This window comes from Aedes albopictus, chromosome 3 (genome assembly GCF_035046485.1).
Source record: "Aedes albopictus strain Foshan chromosome 3, AalbF5, whole genome shotgun sequence".
In the NCBI taxonomy this organism is placed as follows: domain Eukaryota; kingdom Metazoa; phylum Arthropoda; class Insecta; order Diptera; family Culicidae; genus Aedes; species Aedes albopictus.
In genome coordinates, this window is record NC_085138.1 from 280,207,786 (window position 1) to 280,226,163 (window position 18,378).

At 40.8% G+C, this 18,378-nt stretch overlaps 1 protein-coding gene across 1 annotated transcript in view; it reads right to left on the minus strand.

Annotated features, from left to right (window-relative positions):
- Window positions 1-6,542: 6,542 nt before the first annotated feature.
- Window positions 6,543-18,378, minus strand: part of LOC109401679 (putative transcription factor SOX-15) — a 238,190-nt gene continuing 226,354 nt past the window's right edge. The window contains exon 3 of the mRNA XM_019674266.3: window positions 6,543-15,193. Within this exon, the coding sequence (XP_019529811.3) occupies window positions 13,386-15,193 (1,808 nt within the window). The 3' untranslated portion in view covers window positions 6,543-13,385. The remainder of the gene's footprint in view (window positions 15,194-18,378) is intronic.

Consider the following 18,378-nt stretch of genomic DNA (forward strand, 5'->3'; position numbering starts at 1 on the left):
ATGAGTACGTATACGAATACCTAAGGACTGTATCGGAAATTAACTATAAACGTTCACAATTGCCTGAAAAATAATCTGTTCGAAATAAACATAACTTTATTTTTGGAGATACTATATAAATCTATTAAATAAAGAATGGCAGTTCTGATTTTCAAAAAAGAATCTTTTAACTTGAACTTTTATCTCAAAGACTGCACAAATGTTTTTAAAATTTTGGACACCTCCTAAAAATTAAAAATTGCGAAAACTGTGGGAAAATATTCAATTTTTTCTCTTATTTTTGCGCTGATATATTCTTTTCCAGAATGCTCATGATATAGGAAAATTATTCTTATCAAGAAATATTCCCTCCGCAGTTTAGGGCAATTCTTAAAAATGAATAAAAGACCATTTTTCGAGGAATTTTTTTTATGCGTCTTAAAAGAACGATTACGCAAATAAAAAAAAAACATTAAGTTGCAAATTTGCATTTTTTTGATTGGGTATGTATTTAAATCTATTGGTAGTTTACCGGAGTTTTACCAGAGAACGGAATTTTATAACCTCTGAAGATATTTAAAACAGAGCGTCCAGGTTCGACCAAAAAGTAGTTGTTTTTTTTTGGATCGATCATATGTTGGAGGTTTTTCCAACCAAAATAAGAATTTTAAAAGTCGGTATTGAGTTATATGTTATGTGTAGGGACAATGGAAATTCGCGATTTCGCGGAAGCCGCGAAATCCGCGAAATTGGACAATGTTCGCGAAATTTAAGAAATCCCGCGAAATGATGCGAAATCTGAGAAAATTTGGGAAATAACCTCAAAATTCTGCCAATTGTAAATGTTGAAACATAAAATTTACGATTCCGAATCTGCAAAATCAAAGTTTAATGCATTTTTCATCTACTTCTTTTCTGATTTTCTATCAAATTTGTGTCTTTCTCTGTAAATTTACGATTATGCCTCACAAAACCCAAGTGAATTATTAATTTTGCATGCAAAGTTGGTATTTTCTTCAACGATACGGTCAAAAATACGGTGCCGCGAAATCATCGCGAAATTATCAATGTTGACCCGCGAAATTTGATAAATTTTGCCGCGAATTTCCATTGTCCCTAGTTATGTGTATATAACTGCTAGTATTTATCATTATTTTCCAGATTTTTCTCCGAACATTTTTTTTTTCGCTACAAATTATTGAAACGTTAAAAAATAAGAAAATGCAGTTTGTACAGATTGTTATTTTGTGTGGTATACAACCATATTTTGGTATGACAACCATATTTTCAATAATACTAAAAAAATTCAAAATTTCTTCAAGCTGTTCTAAAAGTAACTATTTTGTGAAGATTTCATAGAAGAACCGGAATAAAAAGATCAACCGTGCTTCGAGATAGAGCATTTTGAATGTTTATAGTTAATTTCCGATACAGTCCTTAGAAGAATTTCTGAAGAAACCTGGATAAATTTCCGAAATTCGTTGAGGATTTTCTAAAAGAACTCATAGAGGAATTCAGTTTTTTAGTTTATTTCATCTTCGCCCGGATTTATCACACAGATTACTGTAGCTGACTAACTAGTTTTGACGAAGCAAACACAAGATTAACGAAAAATACAATAACAAACAACAAGTTTAAATAGCATTACAACGAGAGACGAACCAGCCAAGGGCTGAAAGTCTCTTTAATAAAGACAAATCAATCAATCGATAGCATTAGGGTAAAAGCACTAGTCTTCGCCTCCTCCCTAATTTTCGCCCCCAAATAAAACATTCGTAGTTTTTATGATTAATTGGGTAGATTGTTGCTTGCTTTTCAACGTATCTGAGAGAGCAAATAAAAATCAATTTTGTAACCGGTTGGTTCCAATTTTTAGATTTTTGTTTGTATGAGTGGTTGTTTCTGTAGAAAATTCACGTTTTTACAATAAATTATTACAGTAGATCACACCCTAGCGAGAACTCACCGCTATTAATCAGAAAACATTGCTGAAGGGACATATATAAGTTCGCATAAAAGGGTACAAAGATGGCATGTGCTGAGGGAATAGGCAATGAGATGAGTGCCAATGGGCGCGGCCATCTTCCGATAAAGAAGATTGGTCAGAAATTATCAAGGCGTCCGTGTGTTCAGACCGATAATAGTGCAGTGTCACACACCCCCCCCCCCCCTTGAATAGGGGCAGGACAAGGGAGCTGCCTCCGTTCAGGTAATTAGGTCTAGCAAATACCTTTTGACCACCCTGACGGAAACCGTTTCATATCCTTTACTAGGACCTCCTATCCGTTTTAATAGAACGGTCAACACACGGCGGCTCGGAAGTCAATATGGCTTCTGAGCCTAATCGCTAAGGAACCGCCATCGTCCCATTCAGGACGATTCCCTCAGGCCGTTGGCCTTAATTGCCAAGGAGCGACCCTTCTCGGCACGGTCGTTCCGGTCCCGTCCTGGGCCGTGCCGATCCCGACAATGAAGGAAGACGCCTGCCACCTAAACACCACCCAGCTATGCCTGCTGGTCCCGTCGGCCAAGTACCGGGCCGAAACACCGCCATCATTCGCCATTCCGGCGAGAGTTCCGGCCACACAGGAGGATCCAAGTCACTGTGTCGGCCATCGCACCTACAAAAACCCACGGCAGCGGTATGTACCGGTACGATCTAGATTAGGCCACACTTAACAAATTAATACACTTTATAATCCAGAACAACACCCACACGACACACTAGGAGTTTTAATAAATTGTTTTAGAAATGTGAATCTTCTTGCTTTTCATACTTTGTCCGCGAAGCCCCTCCGATTACCGAGTAGCATGCCGGCCCTGAGACCCAGCTCGAGGGGTCTCTTGCTACTGAGCTTGTCCCGGGAGTAATTGGGAGCCACTGTGGCTGCGGAGCAGCCCCATAAGTCTCCGTAGTTACAATTTTGTGCACTAATGATATTTCACAAAACCAATAACTTAATCTATCGAATTAGCAATTGTGAAATAGTCATGACAATGATGTATGTTTTTTTCAACGCAATGCAAACAGTAGCGATAATCAGAACCTGGGAAGACTTACAAAATCAACTCTTCCAACCCAAAATAATGAATATTGAAAATCATACAAGGCTTAGGAATACACAGCAGATTGTTAATTCAGCTAAATTGATAAAACGTATCAATTTTTAGCTATTTTTATAGGTGGCGAAAATTAGAGCACTAAATTTTAAGTTTCCAATTTTCGCCCCTGGCGAAATCCCTTGTCCCGTTCTATTCGTATTGCGTGTTTCAGTTTACGCCCCTCTCTTTCTCGTACTGAACTCGGGTGTGGAGAAATCGAATGAGATGAAGTTGATCTTTGTGAGGTTGGGGAAAGTTGGGCAAAATGTTCCATTTATGCAAACGTGGTCATTCTAATCTATTTCATGAGTGTCTTCTGTGACTTTTGGCCACTGAATTCGACACCCAATTTTAAACGCAAATCGAGTCTCCTTGCTATCACACACACACTACTCCATTTTTGATGAGACGTCTTGCTGCCATCGTTGCAAAAAAGGAAGAGAGCGAAAATGAAATGCGAGCGAGCCAGCCAAAAAAGCAGGTGCCAATCTGCCACTTTTAACACATTTGACTGTAAAGTCAAGTGTGATGGCAAAAACGGACGATTATTGGGACTGTTTGGGGTACGAACGTTCCAAACCGTCGTGTTCTATAAGGGAATGCCTGCACAATCTATTTTGGAGGAAAGTTTACTATTTTGTATAAAAGACGTTAAATTTTGGTACGCGTGACGCAAATTTACCGAATCAAATAAATAAGTGAGGATTCTAGATGTAAGTGACCTATTTGTCGAATATAAAAAAATCAAAAAGTCATACTTTTCTAAACTTGTTCTAAACTATGTTCACGTTGGTGAGAAGAAATGAAAAAAAATGGGAGAGAAAATGGAAATGATTTTGAAAGACTTTTCATGTGGTGAACAATTGGTGATAAATTTCGCGCCTCTTTTACTCACGAGGATTTATCACTAACACTCTATTGTTCAAACTCTCTGAATTGAAAAAAAAAACTGTAAATTTTATGTGTTGGAAAATTCTACGGGGCGAAACGTCCGCTGGCATTTTTCGCTTTAACTAGTAATGAAATGTAACTTCGATTTAAATAAGTCGTAAGTGGGCTGTGATACTTATGCAGATTGGACTTATTCAAATCGAACGCCAGATTTGTTAGGTACTCTCATTTTGGATTCACAAATTCCCTGCATTTTTTAAACTTTCGTCAAGATCCACACAGCCAAGCACTAAGTAAAAAAAAACAATATTACCGATCTCTCAGCAACTTTGACAGTTTGTTAATCAGATTCAGCAATTGTTTTTTTTTTTCTGAGAATCAGCTAACAAACGTCACTTTTTACTATTATCTCAGTGAGTTTGCTGTACAGCCAGCAGCTGTGTGAGAACAGCCGAATTTGCAAATATTGTTTTATCTACACAGAAAGAAAATCTGAAAACTACACTTCATGTAAATATTAGAACGCTTGAATTCCCATTTTATTTGAATCGATTTTACATAAAAGAATCTCTTGCATGCAAAATTGTAAGCAAGCTCTATACTGTAGACAATCTGTAATTTTACAATCCGATGGAGAATTGTGTTGAAAGCGATGGAGGTCAATGTATTACAGCGAACTCGATATAACAATTTTGAACTGTGTAGTATATGATTTTAAAATATGTAGCCCTATGGGCCCCTAATAGATATTTTTTTTCGTGACGTAATTTATGGATGTTCCCCTAAAGTTATGTAATGCAAACAATCCATTTCAAAATCATCCCTTCCATTCTATTTTTTTCACCTCACAAAGCGTGGCGTAATTTGTGTACATACCCCATTAATACGTAATTTTAGTTGCCCATGTTTTCTACTTTACAATCTGTCTATTGATACACTATGTGTGGGATGTATTGTTTCATTCTGTTAATTTAAACTCAAGGAGGCGAATAATATGCATACAGGAAAATCATTTTTCTTGATTTTCCAGACGGGAGCTTGCTTTGGATAACTCATAAATGCAGAAGACAGTACTAAGCTTGCCGGTATAATTCGAATTCAATATGTTGGAACTCAATAATTTGGATAGTTCAATGCTTTAGGGGGGCGAAATCTAGTGCTTTTACCCTTCTAGTTTCACAAATTCGTGGCATCGCACTCCACTTGACCAATGGGTTTTGGGTGAACTATCCAGTTCATTAGAATCTTGTCGGTCGGGGACTGCTACAAGGTGACGGACTCTCTCAATGCCTACTCTTCAACATCGCTCTAGAAGGTGTAATGCGACGAACCGGGCTCAACGCTGGGGTACGATTTTCACCAAATCCGGTCAATTTGTGTGCTTTTCGAACGGCATGGACATTTCGCCAGAACATTGGAAATGGTGACACAACTGTACACTAAGGTGTCCCAAAATGCACATGGTCAAAAAGCTTGATGGCTCACTTTGTAGATGATAGCTAAGGGTGTTAGAAACAAACTTTTGAATGACGGCGACTGTAACTTGATACAAATCCAAACTACTTGAGACAAATAAGTAACGACATGTTTTGCAGGTGAGTTTTTGATACTAAATTTTTCAACTTACTAAAATTTGTCATTTTTTGGTATACCATGGCTTTTACCCATTATATAAAGTATCTCAACCTAATGCTAATTTAAAACAATCTCCATAAAAATTTTATGAGGAAAAACTTTGCCGAAGACAGCATGGCGTTTTTTGTTTTCTATCCGTTTCAGTGTTATTCACGATTTCCTTTTTGGATAATTTTTTATTTTTCAGGTATTTTTCTAAAAATGCCACATAAGTGTACACCTGCCAGAAACGCGATGCAGTAAAGGTAGGACTGGTGGTGAATGCCTCAAAAACAAAGTACATGCTGGTAGGCGGAACCGAACACGACCGGATCCGTCTGGGTAGTAACGTTACGATAGACGGGGATACTTTCGAGGTGGTTGAGGAATTCGTCTACCTCGGATCCTTACTGACGGCTGACAACAATGTGAGTCGTGAAATTCGAAGGCGCATCATCAGCGGAAGTCGGGCCTACTACGGGCTCCAGAAGACGAAACTTCAGTGGTGGGCAGGATAACGGTGTGCGGCGGAGAAGGATGAACCACGAGCTCGCTGCACTTTGCGGCGGACACAACACCCAGAAGGTGGCCAAAGCCGGAAGGATACGGTGGGCAGGGCATGTTGCAAGAATGCCGAATAACAACCCTGCAAAGCTGGTGTTTGCTACTGAATTCGGTTGGCACAAGAAGGCGTGGAGCGCAAAGGGCACGATGGGCGGACCAGGTGGAGCGTGACCTCACGCCAGGTCGATTGGGCATGACCGAGGATGGAGAGCTGCAGTCACAAACCAAGTATTGTGGTGTACTTTTGTTGATTATGTCTTGTCTTGAATGTTGAGCAAATAAATGTATGTTTATTAATATAACGCGAGTTGCCTAGTTCACGATACTTACCATTTTGCCGAGAATAACTTGTATAGCGTGAAATGTTTCTTTCAAGTGAAAACAAATATAAATTAAACTTTTCATCAACTATATTTCAGATTTTTGTTTGAACATTTTGAATATTCCATTGTTTGCTGTTTAAAGTTTATAGTACAATCACTACTAAGTCTCACTCAGACTTGAATATAGTTTCTTCAACCTAAAAGTATTTAAAATCGACTCCTACCGAATCCGTAGTAATTCACTAATAAATTACTGCTCCGAGAGTTTCTGAAGGGAGTTTACTCACACTAAGTACTAATTGAACGAGTGTTTTTATTTTTTTTTCATTTTAAGCTTTTCGTGTGGTGCACTTAGCGTTTGCTAATTACCAAAACGTAAGAGTCATTAGAAGAAATCACGATGATGAGGCATGCAATCCCGGCCCGTTCAGCAAGAACATCGTCTGGCTTTATCTTTCGAAGTGAGAGAAACGGAAACCCCTCCCGCTGCTGAGATGATCCAAACGCAACCGACGACGGTTGCATTTTGTTTTAAAATTCAACTAGCAAACTAGCAGTTGCATAGAAATAGATAGTTTTCTGTCGGAGGCATCTTCAGACCTGGGTCTGGGGGATGACTCAGAACTAATGAACCGCTCGCGCGTTGGTCATGTCGAGCCGCCAGGGCGGCTTTCGTGAGAGTTAACTGCACTGCACTGCACTGCGAGCCAGACCAGTGGAAAAGATATATTTTCCCTATAAATCATCGTGTCGATTATAATTCGCTACAGTAATTATTTTATGATTATTTATTAACACTCAATTACGGGACGGAATCGGGGAACAGTAGTGCCGCAACTCGTCTTCCGCATATTGTTTTAGTGTCTCTGTTTCACTTCACCGTGTTGCTTTGCTCTCTGAGGTTTCCTATGTACAAGTTATTTTTCTTCTGCTTTGTTGGTTCCTTAATTTGTAATTCATTATCGTTCTCAGTATCAGAAACCTTTGGTTTTCTTTAAGATTTTCGATTTTGTTTTTCTTTAACACGCTTCCGTCTGTATCTACGGTTTAACTTAACATAAATACATAGTTATTGATGTGTTTTACTCATTGCTTGAAATTGGCTCATATCAATAAACTGATTCCCACGCGTTTCTTCCAGCGCATCAAATGATCCAATCTTACATGTTCGGCTACGAACCGAGAACGGTGGGCAGTTGAAAATCATCAAAATGAAATTTTTGTGTTGGTTTCGTTTTTCTTTTCGAAATGAAGATCATTCGATTTGGGGGGGTTACAACAAGGGGACATATGCTTGACTATAATTTTATAAACGAAGAAAACTGGCAAAAGTATTGCAATTCTAACGAGTGATAATTTTTCTACAATGGAAAACATTAAATACTGATCTGCACATGATGTGCACTTACCTAATGCGATTGAAAGTTTTTGTTTCTGCTTTTTTTATGCACAGCTTACAGTCGATTTGTTCAGGTAGAAACGAAGAGAAGTACTTAATGGAAACAAAAATGTTTTTACAATCTATACACTATTGCTCTTCACGCTATTGATGCTGTTATATTGCATCCTTTTTTATCTATGTTTACGTTACGTCATATCGTCGTCACATATGTACATATTTGCTTTTTAGGGATTGTCTTCATTTGAGGCATTGAGTATTGATACTATAGGACTGCTTTTAATTGTTCACTGCTAGCGGGAAATTACATGTATGTATGGTATTGACTGATGCTCATCGGCGTATGGTGGACGGAACAGTTTTTCCCAAGGCAGACTTTTATTTTTTATATTGAAACATTCTCGGAATGGGTCTTCCCGTTAATACGAAAAATAGTTCAGCTGGTAGTCTCCGTAGCACAATTCCTTTAAAAAAACAACTTTTCTAGTATCACATTTACTAGCATCAAGAGTTTTTTCTTCGAAGAAATTGTGAGCCAAACCCAACCAGCAAGTATTCGCTAACTTTCGCCATCAAGAATCCTATATGGAATCCACTTCTAATCCATTAATACCCAAATTATGCCATAGTATCTGAGCATGTTGTTGTTAAAGTAATTAATATGAAAATCTACGATAAATTTTTGGTGCACAATTGGGCATATTCAAGAGAAAATTTGTAGTTCATAAATCAATAATGTTATTCACGCCTTGGTGGTCTTGTGACTACCGCTTCTGATTTATATGCAGAAGGTTCTGGGTTCTATCTCTGGTTCGACCCTTTCCTTCTACTTTGTATCATGGTATAACTTTCTGTATACGCTTTTCTCAAATGTATAAACGTATGTTCGAAGCCTTCACTAAAACCTGAAACGTTTTCCTTCTTTCCAACTTTCACAGCACAGTGCAATTCTCCCAGCTAACACAAAGTCTTATATGATGTTGAATAGGATGCTAAAGAGGAGGCCATATGCGTACCTGCTTCCATTTAACCGCGTGTAAAGTGTGCGTATATCGCTTCCACTTTTGCATCCTATCGAACATATAACGCCCATAAGTTATGTAACCAAAAGAATTGTGCCGCTTCATAGTAATCTTCACACAATCTACCACTTTACGCCTGGCATCCACACACCAATGCGTGAACCCATATACCAAAAAACAGACAGCGCAGCGCATAAAGTAAGTACATAGACAATGAGAGGCAACACAAGTTTTGCCAAGCCAAAATATCGCAAAAAAATCCGAAAAAAGGCGAAAACACACGATAAAATCCGCAAAAGCTTCGCGAGTTTTAGCAGCTTTTTTCCGGATTGGGAAAATTAGTGTCACCCCCATAGGTGTAGAGTAGACTCATTTTTGGACATCCTTTGGACATCTCAGAGCCCACGTCCCTCCTTTGTAGATTTTTAATCATACAAAAGTTTCGAAATTTGTATGGATAGTAGATTTTGGCCACAAATTTCCCTCCCTCAGACAGACTCTTAGGGGGTTGCAAAGGGCATTTCAGGGAGCTTTCAATGTGTTTTTAGGAATTTAAAGGGGTTCACGAGATTTTTCAGAAACGATTTAGTGTATATCTAGGGTTTTTTCAAGTAGTTCCAGGGGGTTTCAGATGGATTTCAGAGGGGTTTCAGAGGCGTTTTTAGAGTTTTCATGGACGTTTCAGTAGGGAAGTTTTTGGGAGCGCATCAGAGACGTTTCAAGAGATCTTAGGTGGATTAAGGCGTTAGGGACTACAATGGGTTTCATGGATGTTTCTGGGAGTTTTTCAGAGTTCAGAGACTTCAGAGAGAGGTCTTAAGACGGCTTCTGAGGATGTTTGAGGGGGCCTCAGAGGTTGGCATTGAATATTAGGCGCATTTCAGAGAGTTTCATGACGCTCCAGGAAAGTCTACGTGGGAATTGATCCATATGGATCGGGGGGGTAAATGACCTCGGTGACGAAACCGAGCATCACAAAGGTTAAAGGATCTTAAAGGTTAAAGGTGTTCCACGAGAATTTCTGGGAAGTTCCAGAAGGATTTCAGGAAAGCTCTAAGGTTTTAATTGTGTAGTCTAACTGTAACTGTCCCTTTTTGTGTCGTTTTTGGTACATGACTTCGGAATCACCTTTAGTTTAACGGCTTTTGGCCAAATTCGTTAGAGGGGATTAAGAGGGTTTCAGGGAGTTTCAAGAGTGTTTCAAGGGTCTCAGAGGGTTTCATGAGGTATTCCGGGGAGTTTCAGGGTGTATCATAAGAGTTTAAAAGGCCTTTAAAGAGGATTTTAATGGGTTTCATGAAGTTTCAGGTGAAGATTTAGGGGAATTCCAAGGGGCTATAAGGGGTTTCAAGGGATCTTAAAATTATTTGGAGGAGTTTAAGGAGATTTTCAGAGGCGTTTCTGATGGTCTTAGGAACGTTTCAAAAGATCTCAAGGGTTTCAAGGGGGTTTTAGGGAGTTCCAGGGTAACTCAGGGACTTTCTAATGGGGTCTCAGGAAGATTCAAGCGGTTTCAGTGGCGTTTGAGTGGGGTTCAATGGTATCTCCGGGGGTTTGTGGGGAGATTCAGGAGCTTGTAGAGGGTCTAATGCACGTATCAAAGGGTCTCAGGGGTTTCAGAGAGTTTCAATGGCATTTCAGGGGACCTTCAGAGAATTCAGAGGGTCTCAAGGGGAAGTCTGTAGCGAATTCAGAGGGATTCATGTGCGTTTTTTTGGGGGTCTTGATGGCTTCAGAGGCTTTTCAGAGAGTTGTAGAGGGCTTCAGAGGAGTATCAGAGGCTCCAGATATCGGTTTTCAAGATATCAATTTCATAACAATTAGAGCTGCTCAGAAAATCCTAAAATGATTGTTGCATCATTGATCCACTGATCATCAATAAATTTATTTAACCCTAGTAGGATGTTGGGGTCACTACGACCCGGATAGGCATACTGAACGTGCACTACGCAATCGTGGTGCGGAAAATCTGACATCTAGGAGGGTTAAACCCATCTGAAACAAACAGCAACCCTCTGAAACTGCCTGGTATTCCTCTGGAATGCACCTTAAACACACCTCTTAAATTTAGTAGTAAACCTTTTTGTCAAACACTTAGTTCTCTCATTTAACCTACTGACTTAATTTTTGCACAACATTCTTTTTATGGCATGAATAAAAAATAATTCATGCACATTTTCAATTTTAAATGGTTCCAGTGTATTATAAGAACTTCATGGGCTCTACTCGGTTATGTGACATTATTAAGTATAGCGAAAGCAACTAGAGCTCCAGATATAGATTTTCAAGGCCTCAATTTTATAACAAATAGAACTGCCTAGAAAATCCTAAAATTACGCAACAATGTCTATTGATCTTTAGTGAGTTTCTTTAACCCTAGTAGGATGTTGGGGTCGATACGGTCCTGACTGGCTTGCTGAACGTGCACTACGCCAGTGTAGATTTTAAATTCAGAACCCCAGGGTAGTTTGGCGGATCAGTACTGCCCCAAATATCTGCGAGTAACCAGAAGTTCTGATAAGAGGATATTTTATAAGGTAAGCAGCTTGTTGGAGGATGCTCTTTGGCCTTCTAAGCAGCTTCATTTTTAAGTAATTTCGGAACTTGAAGGTTCACACAAGGAAGCTTGTTAGCCTTCTCAGCAACTTCTGATGGAACTTTCTCAAAATAAATGTAAAAACGAAAAGGTACTTTCCAGATTCACCACAGCCTGTGTCAATTGCTTGTATTGCTTGAAACATGACCAACTTATTGTATATGATACACTCCTGGAGAAGATTTGAACCAGATACTTCTCCGTAATAACCTGCTGTCGTACCTCTGCGCTGCTGTAGATATTTCAAGACCAACAATTGAAAAGGCCACAACAAATTTTTGTAAATAAACATGTTTCTATCGACTTGAGGCCTTTTGAACTCCACCCACACACCTCACCACCACTAACAGATAGCAAACATCAAGCTTTCTGTTAATGGTAGTGAGATGCGTGGGTGGATCCCAGAAGGCCCTAACAGAAGCGTGTTTCTTTACGCAATGTTGATGTGGCCTTTTCAACTGTTGGTCTTGACTTGTTAAAATAAAGTTATCTGCGCTACTGCACAAGTTTACAAATCTAGGTGTCGACAAAGCATTGATTCAAGTCAGATTTCACCCGCTTTGTTATTCATCACAACACCTCAAGTGATAGTACACTCTCACGCACCGGCTTCCGGTTCAAATACGGTGGGCATCACATTTTTTTTTTTAATTTTCACTTTTAATTAATTAACTAATTTTTAGTAAATTCAATTGTAATGTCCATGCAAATTATCTCATAGTGTTTTTTTTGCTAAAATGAAATGAAAAAAAAAAAATCCTTAGCACAACAAGTTACTGAATTAAACTTCTATGAACTTGAGAGTTCCGCCAAAGCTCCAAGTAGCATCTTAAGCAGCTTGAAAGCTGCTTAGGAGGCTAACTATGAGCCTTGCTCGAACATGTGTGAGAAGTTCCAGAAAGGCTCATTATTAACCTCTTAGGCAGCCAGAAAGTTCCATTCGGAACTTTATCTGAACTTCGCGGAACTTGAAAGCGCATTTCGTCATGGGAAACAGAACTGTTGGTTATTTAGGTAGCTTATATTGTCGTCGGTCGGAGCTTATATTGGGGTCTCCAGTTAGCCTAGTGGTTAAGGCTATGGATCGCCAATCCGGAGACGGCGGGTTCGATTCCCGTTCCGGTCAGGGAAATTTTCTCGACTCCCTGGGCATAGTGTATCATTGTACTTGCCTCACAATATACAAATTCATGCAATGGCAGGCAAAGAAAGCCCTTCAATTAATAACTGTGGGAGTGCTCAAAGAACACTAAGTTGAAGCGAGGCAGGCCAAGTCCCAGTGGGGACGTCGTGCCATAAAGAAGAAGAAGAAGAAGATATTATCGTCGCGGTTGAAACCCGAAGTTTCCCCACACGTGACAATCGGTTTTTCTCCAAATTCATACGTGAAACCTAACGTCGGACGTAATGCGCTGGGCAGCGGATCTGGTCCTCTTTCCAGTGTACTTTGCCCGACGTACGTGCGACGCAGGGTTTAGGAGAAAAATCGATTTTCGCGTGTTTAAAATTTCGATTTTAAACTGCACGAACAATATTTGGTTATCTAATGTTAACGTAAACGGCGAGAACAACTACTATTATGGAAGTAGATTTCAAAAACTGAACTCCATAACAGTTTGGACAACTATGGATGCCCTAATCATCATTATCTTCTTGAAGGTTTTTTTTCCTTTCGGTTTGGGAGTTATACCCCAAGTGTAAAATTTAAAAAGGGGTCCTAATCACACCCAAAACCTAGCTCACTCTGATACAAGACAGCTGAAAAATTGCGCTTTACGCAAATGCGGCAGGCTCCTCATTTTTCCGCGAGTCAAAACCGTAAAAAAGCCCATCTAATACCATTCAAGAGAATCACTGTATCCATCCAACCATCTACCAACTTTGCCACCAACTTTTCAATTACTGTAGCAAGTTTTTCTCACACCGGCCAAAATGTTGCTAAACTCGTCGTCCTTCAGCTGTTCACTGGTCACATAAATATCGGTAATCCCGTGCGCATTGGGCCCATGGGCCAAATGCAACTGTTGCTGATGTTGATGCGGGTGTTGCTGATGCTGGTGTTGCTGTTGTTGTTGATGTTGTTGTTGCGCCGCCGCCGCTAGTTGCGAGTGCTGCAGTGGCAACGCGTACAGGGCCACCGGTGTCGTCGGTAAGTGTCCACCGGAAGACGAGCCGATCATTGACGGGTCGATCTTTCCGCTGGAGCTGGAGTTGCTGCCTGCCGGAGACGATGATCCTAGCGAGAGTTGCTGCTGGGATTGCTGTTGTTGTTGCTGCTGTTGTTGCTGTTGGGCCAGGAGGGTGGCGTTTTGCTGGTGGTAGCTGTAGTAGTCCGAGGTCGCCTGTGCGTGACCGTAGATGGCACCGCTGTGATGGTACGATTCGTAGCTGTTGAAGTTGTGGTTACTGTCCGGATATTTTAGGTATTTGTCAAGCTCCCGGGTATCCATCTCGTCCTGGCCCATGGAGGGTGATTCGTAGGTTATGCCATAGTCTTTATAAGCATATGAGTAGGCTGGTAGCCCGGACGGGAGTGAGTTAACACCATAGTAGCTGTTAATCTGTTCCGCCGTTAGACCAGCACCCTGAGGCGATTGTTGCACAAGTTGGTTGGATCCTGGGCTTCCGCTGAGGTGTGCACTACTCACAAGTCCGTTACTAGTTTTATTCAAACTATTACCACTAGAGATTGGAATGTTGTTGCTAGAGTTGCTGTTGTTGCTATTGCTGTGGTTGTGGTTACTACTACTGGTATTGCTGTTTGTACTGAGATGTGACACATGGCTGGTGGTCAAGGTTGTTCCCAAAGTTTGATGGTCTTCGGATGTGGCTAACGGCGGGAAGTACGTTCCTGTGACAATATGACCCTGATCCAGGATACTTCGGTTCGTGCACATGACGTACATTCCGTTCACCATTGCCGTGGTTGTCGTGGATCCCGAGCTAGGCGCTAGGTAGTTTCTGCGGTCATGAATTCCATTCGGAAGTGCTGCTTCGTAGTGGAACCGTTTCTCTGGAGTGGCGGAGTGCATGTACGATGGAGTAGAGCTGTATTCTCGCTTGATTTCCCCGTCATGATCGTAGCTGTTTGGGAAAGTGGCAGGAAGTTTTTGTTCGGCTTTCACGTTGTTGTAGCTATCGTAGGTTAGCTTTTGTTTGCTCTTCAGATCGTCGTAGCTATGGCTAGCGTGAAGACCATTGTAGCTCTCTTTCTCTAGCTCTAGAGGACTCATCTCTGGTGTCGGTAAGGCAGATGAAACATCGTCCATTTTTTGACTAATATCTACCGAGTTGCCAGAGAGTTTCCTGCTATTGACGCCCATCGAAGCAGGAACAACCGTTGGCGGGATGGGCTCAGGACTTTGCGTGGGACTGGAGTCAGGCGTGTTCAGGACGTTGTTTGCTCCAGAGTAGTAATGCGGGTTATAACTGTACGGGCTCATTCGTTGGGACGAATCGCCGTCAAAGTTCAGTTCACTTGGGGAAGAATTACTCACATTGTTGGATTGAGTATTGTTCGACCCAGCTTGGCTGCCAACTGCTCCGTTGGTACCGGCAGCTCCACTGCGAGCTTTGGTATGCTTCCGACGGCGTGGCCGATACTTGTAATTAGGATGCTCGGTCATGTGAATCACTCGAAGGCGTTCCGCTTCTTCCACGTACGGCCTGCGGTCCTGTGGTGTTAGGGATCGCCACTTTTTACCTGCAATAGAAATAAAAAGAAAAATGACCCGGTTAGTCGAAGATGAATCACCTTACTGCAGGGAGCTTTGCCACCAAAAAAAAAAAAAAAAAAAAAAAAAAAAAAAAAAAAAAAAAAAAAAAAAAAAAAAAATGATGAATTACATCATAACACATTTCTCACATCTTTATTACAGAGCATTGCTCCACCGAACCCATCGCTGCACAAATAAAACAACCAGACCATGCAGCTCGAAAACAAAAAGAAAAACAGACTGATTTGAATATTACATGCATACATTAGCCAAAGTTATGGTCGGCAAATACTCTCCATGACTGTCCGAGAGATCGAAGCTATCTACGAGCGAAGGTGGAACGAATGTGGATAGATTTTGTAATGGACCCTAAGCGGTCCAACAATCTTCTAGCAGCAGCAGCAGCAGCAGGAGTCTCAGCTGGTTTGATGGATTGCAGACATCGGACCTTAACGTATACAAATAAACGACTACTTACTGATATTCCAAGCAGTGTGAGCAATAGAAGCAAAATTTGCATGAGCGTGATCCACTTCTGCAGCTCTGGCAGCCGACACGGCGGCATGCGCCTCAACCAAAACGCTTGCCAAGGTAGAACCAAAACAAATTCATTCGACCTAGTTGGCAGTCGCATGTTTTGAAATTGTGTGGAAATGAGATTTCCAAGGCAGATTAATTAGTTTTACTCCTTGAGTCGTTTGCGCTCTTGTGGTTGTGCCACAAAGTCTACACTACGCCACTCCGTCGTCTTCGACCGGCAACGCTGAAACGAGCGTCCCATACACTTGATTTAATCCAAACCGAGCGAGAGCCGACCTCGTGTGCCACCACGCCACTCTGCTGACTGTGAGCAAGATATAATTTACAGCTTCCATCCGTCCGTTCTTTTTTTTTTTTGCAATGCTTTGGTGCTGATGCTAACCAACCAACCACCCCCTCACGGACAAAAGAACCAAAACTTGCAATAATTTATGACCTTCCAGTATGTACGCCTTCGCGGCGCGGAATGGTGCGAAAAAATATGTGAGATCGCAGGTCCCACCGCACCGCCGTGCAATCAATAAATAGCCGAAGCGAGCGAGGATAAGGACCACACCAGATGAGACGGAGATTTTTTATTTATTTTGTGGTGGGTTTTCTTGTGGTCACACGCAGGGCATCCTTTGGCGGTTGTGGTCTTAGAGGTTTTTGATTTGGGTATGGTGAAGGCGCGTGCCTTTTGGAGTTGAAGGAGATACATATATTGTAGGTGTCAATTAAATTAGGCATTAGAAGATCGTGGAGTTAATTAACGAATATATGATATCATTGAAATAATATGTATACATATTTGAAAATGATAGATTCTTGAGCCATAGCAAAGCAAAGTAAAGATAGCCGTACACATCGTAGTTGCTACTCAGTGATTGACCAGAACAATCGAAGTTACACAGATATCCAATGAATGGTGCTAGCTACACACTCTCAATGTGCACAATTCGATAATTCAACGTTTTAAAGCCAATAACGGCACCGGCCACGTCCTTACGGTCATCGAGAAAGGGAAGGAATGTTAGTTCGACAACCGTTGTTACTAGAAACCTTGGAATCCACAGCATCCCTACACTGAAAGGCGGCTTGCGGTTAAAATTACTATTTTGAGGGTCAATTTAAATACACAACGCCACTAAATTTGTGCAGACTGAATTTCGTTTCAATTCAACAAATTAATGTTTTCAATTTTACCATGGACCGGATTTACAATTATAAAAAGCAATAGGATTCGAACCAAGAATCTTGAGATCACCAGGCTCGCACGCTACCACTCGGCTATCGAACCGGTTGATATGGGAGGAAACAAAACGCACACAAGAAGCGTTTGTTGGTCGATCATCACGTTTTACCATGGTAAATTTAAAAACATTTGTATGCTCGTCATTACCGCAGGCCGGCTTTCAGTGTACACTCCCCATATTCGCATAGTCGATGTAAGCGCCACTATACTTTTCAACATACTTTTGGAATTTTAACAGTAAATAAATATAAAGTTCAAGATTTTTTCCGCGTTGACATCTAACTAAGGGTTAGATCTTGTGATATTTTTAATAAGACTGGTCACAAATATGCACACGCGTTACATATTAGCTTTTTTACGGTGACATTGCCAATGGTGGTTACATCGACTATGCGAATATGGGCAGAACAGTTGTCGCGGGAAGGAGTTTTTGTTAGTAGGGTACGGTTAGGTGTGGATCTTGGAGCTACCTGTGGTCAGTGTTGGTAAAAATTTAAATTCTCAAATCTCATGCTTGAGTTGTTTCACGCGCGATTCTTGACTCGCCGAACTCACTGCCGAAAAAATCATGCATGAGTTGACTCGCGATTTCACTCATTGCGTTTTTTCTTGGTGTTCTTATTACTTACATCGTAGTTTTTAGGATTGTATGATAGAACAAAAGCAAACCTATCGTACAACAACATTGGATGTCGTTCTAATTGATTTGGATTCGTTTTACAAACGAACGAGATTTCGGCGCTTGACTCGTGAGAGCGAGATTTTGCATGAAAATCTCGCGCGTGAGAAAACGATTTAGAATCGCGCGTGAGTTTACTCACGCAGGAGCAGTTCATGAGTGAGCTTTGAGTGTGATTTTACCAACACTGCCTGTGGTAGGTGATATGATCCACTAGTTATATGAAAATACACGACAGGATCTTCACCCCGATTATGATTTATATGGTCGCGATAGTAAGGGTAATGCACATTCTTCAACGACCGTACTATATTATACGCGTCACCGCATTGATCGTTTACACAACCGTAAATACCGACTTCCCCACGCGCACTTCTAATCGCGCACTTCTGATTTCGCACTCAATATTCGGGTCCCCACACGCTAACGCCGCTCAGCACAAAAGTGCATAATTTCCAGACTACACCAAAAATGTGTAACCCTTGCACATTCACAAAATCAGCTCCTGTGTCCGCAAAATCGTTAAATTCGCATAAAATTTTGTACAGCAATCTAGCAAGGTTTACTAGTGACCTTGGAAAATAAAAAAATTATCGAAATTACGCATCTAGACGAGTGTACGAGCTGTTTTTGAGAATGTGTAACTGTAACACATTTTTGTGTGGTCTGGAAATTATGCACTTATGAGTAGGGCTTACACATTTTAGTGCTGAGCGGTT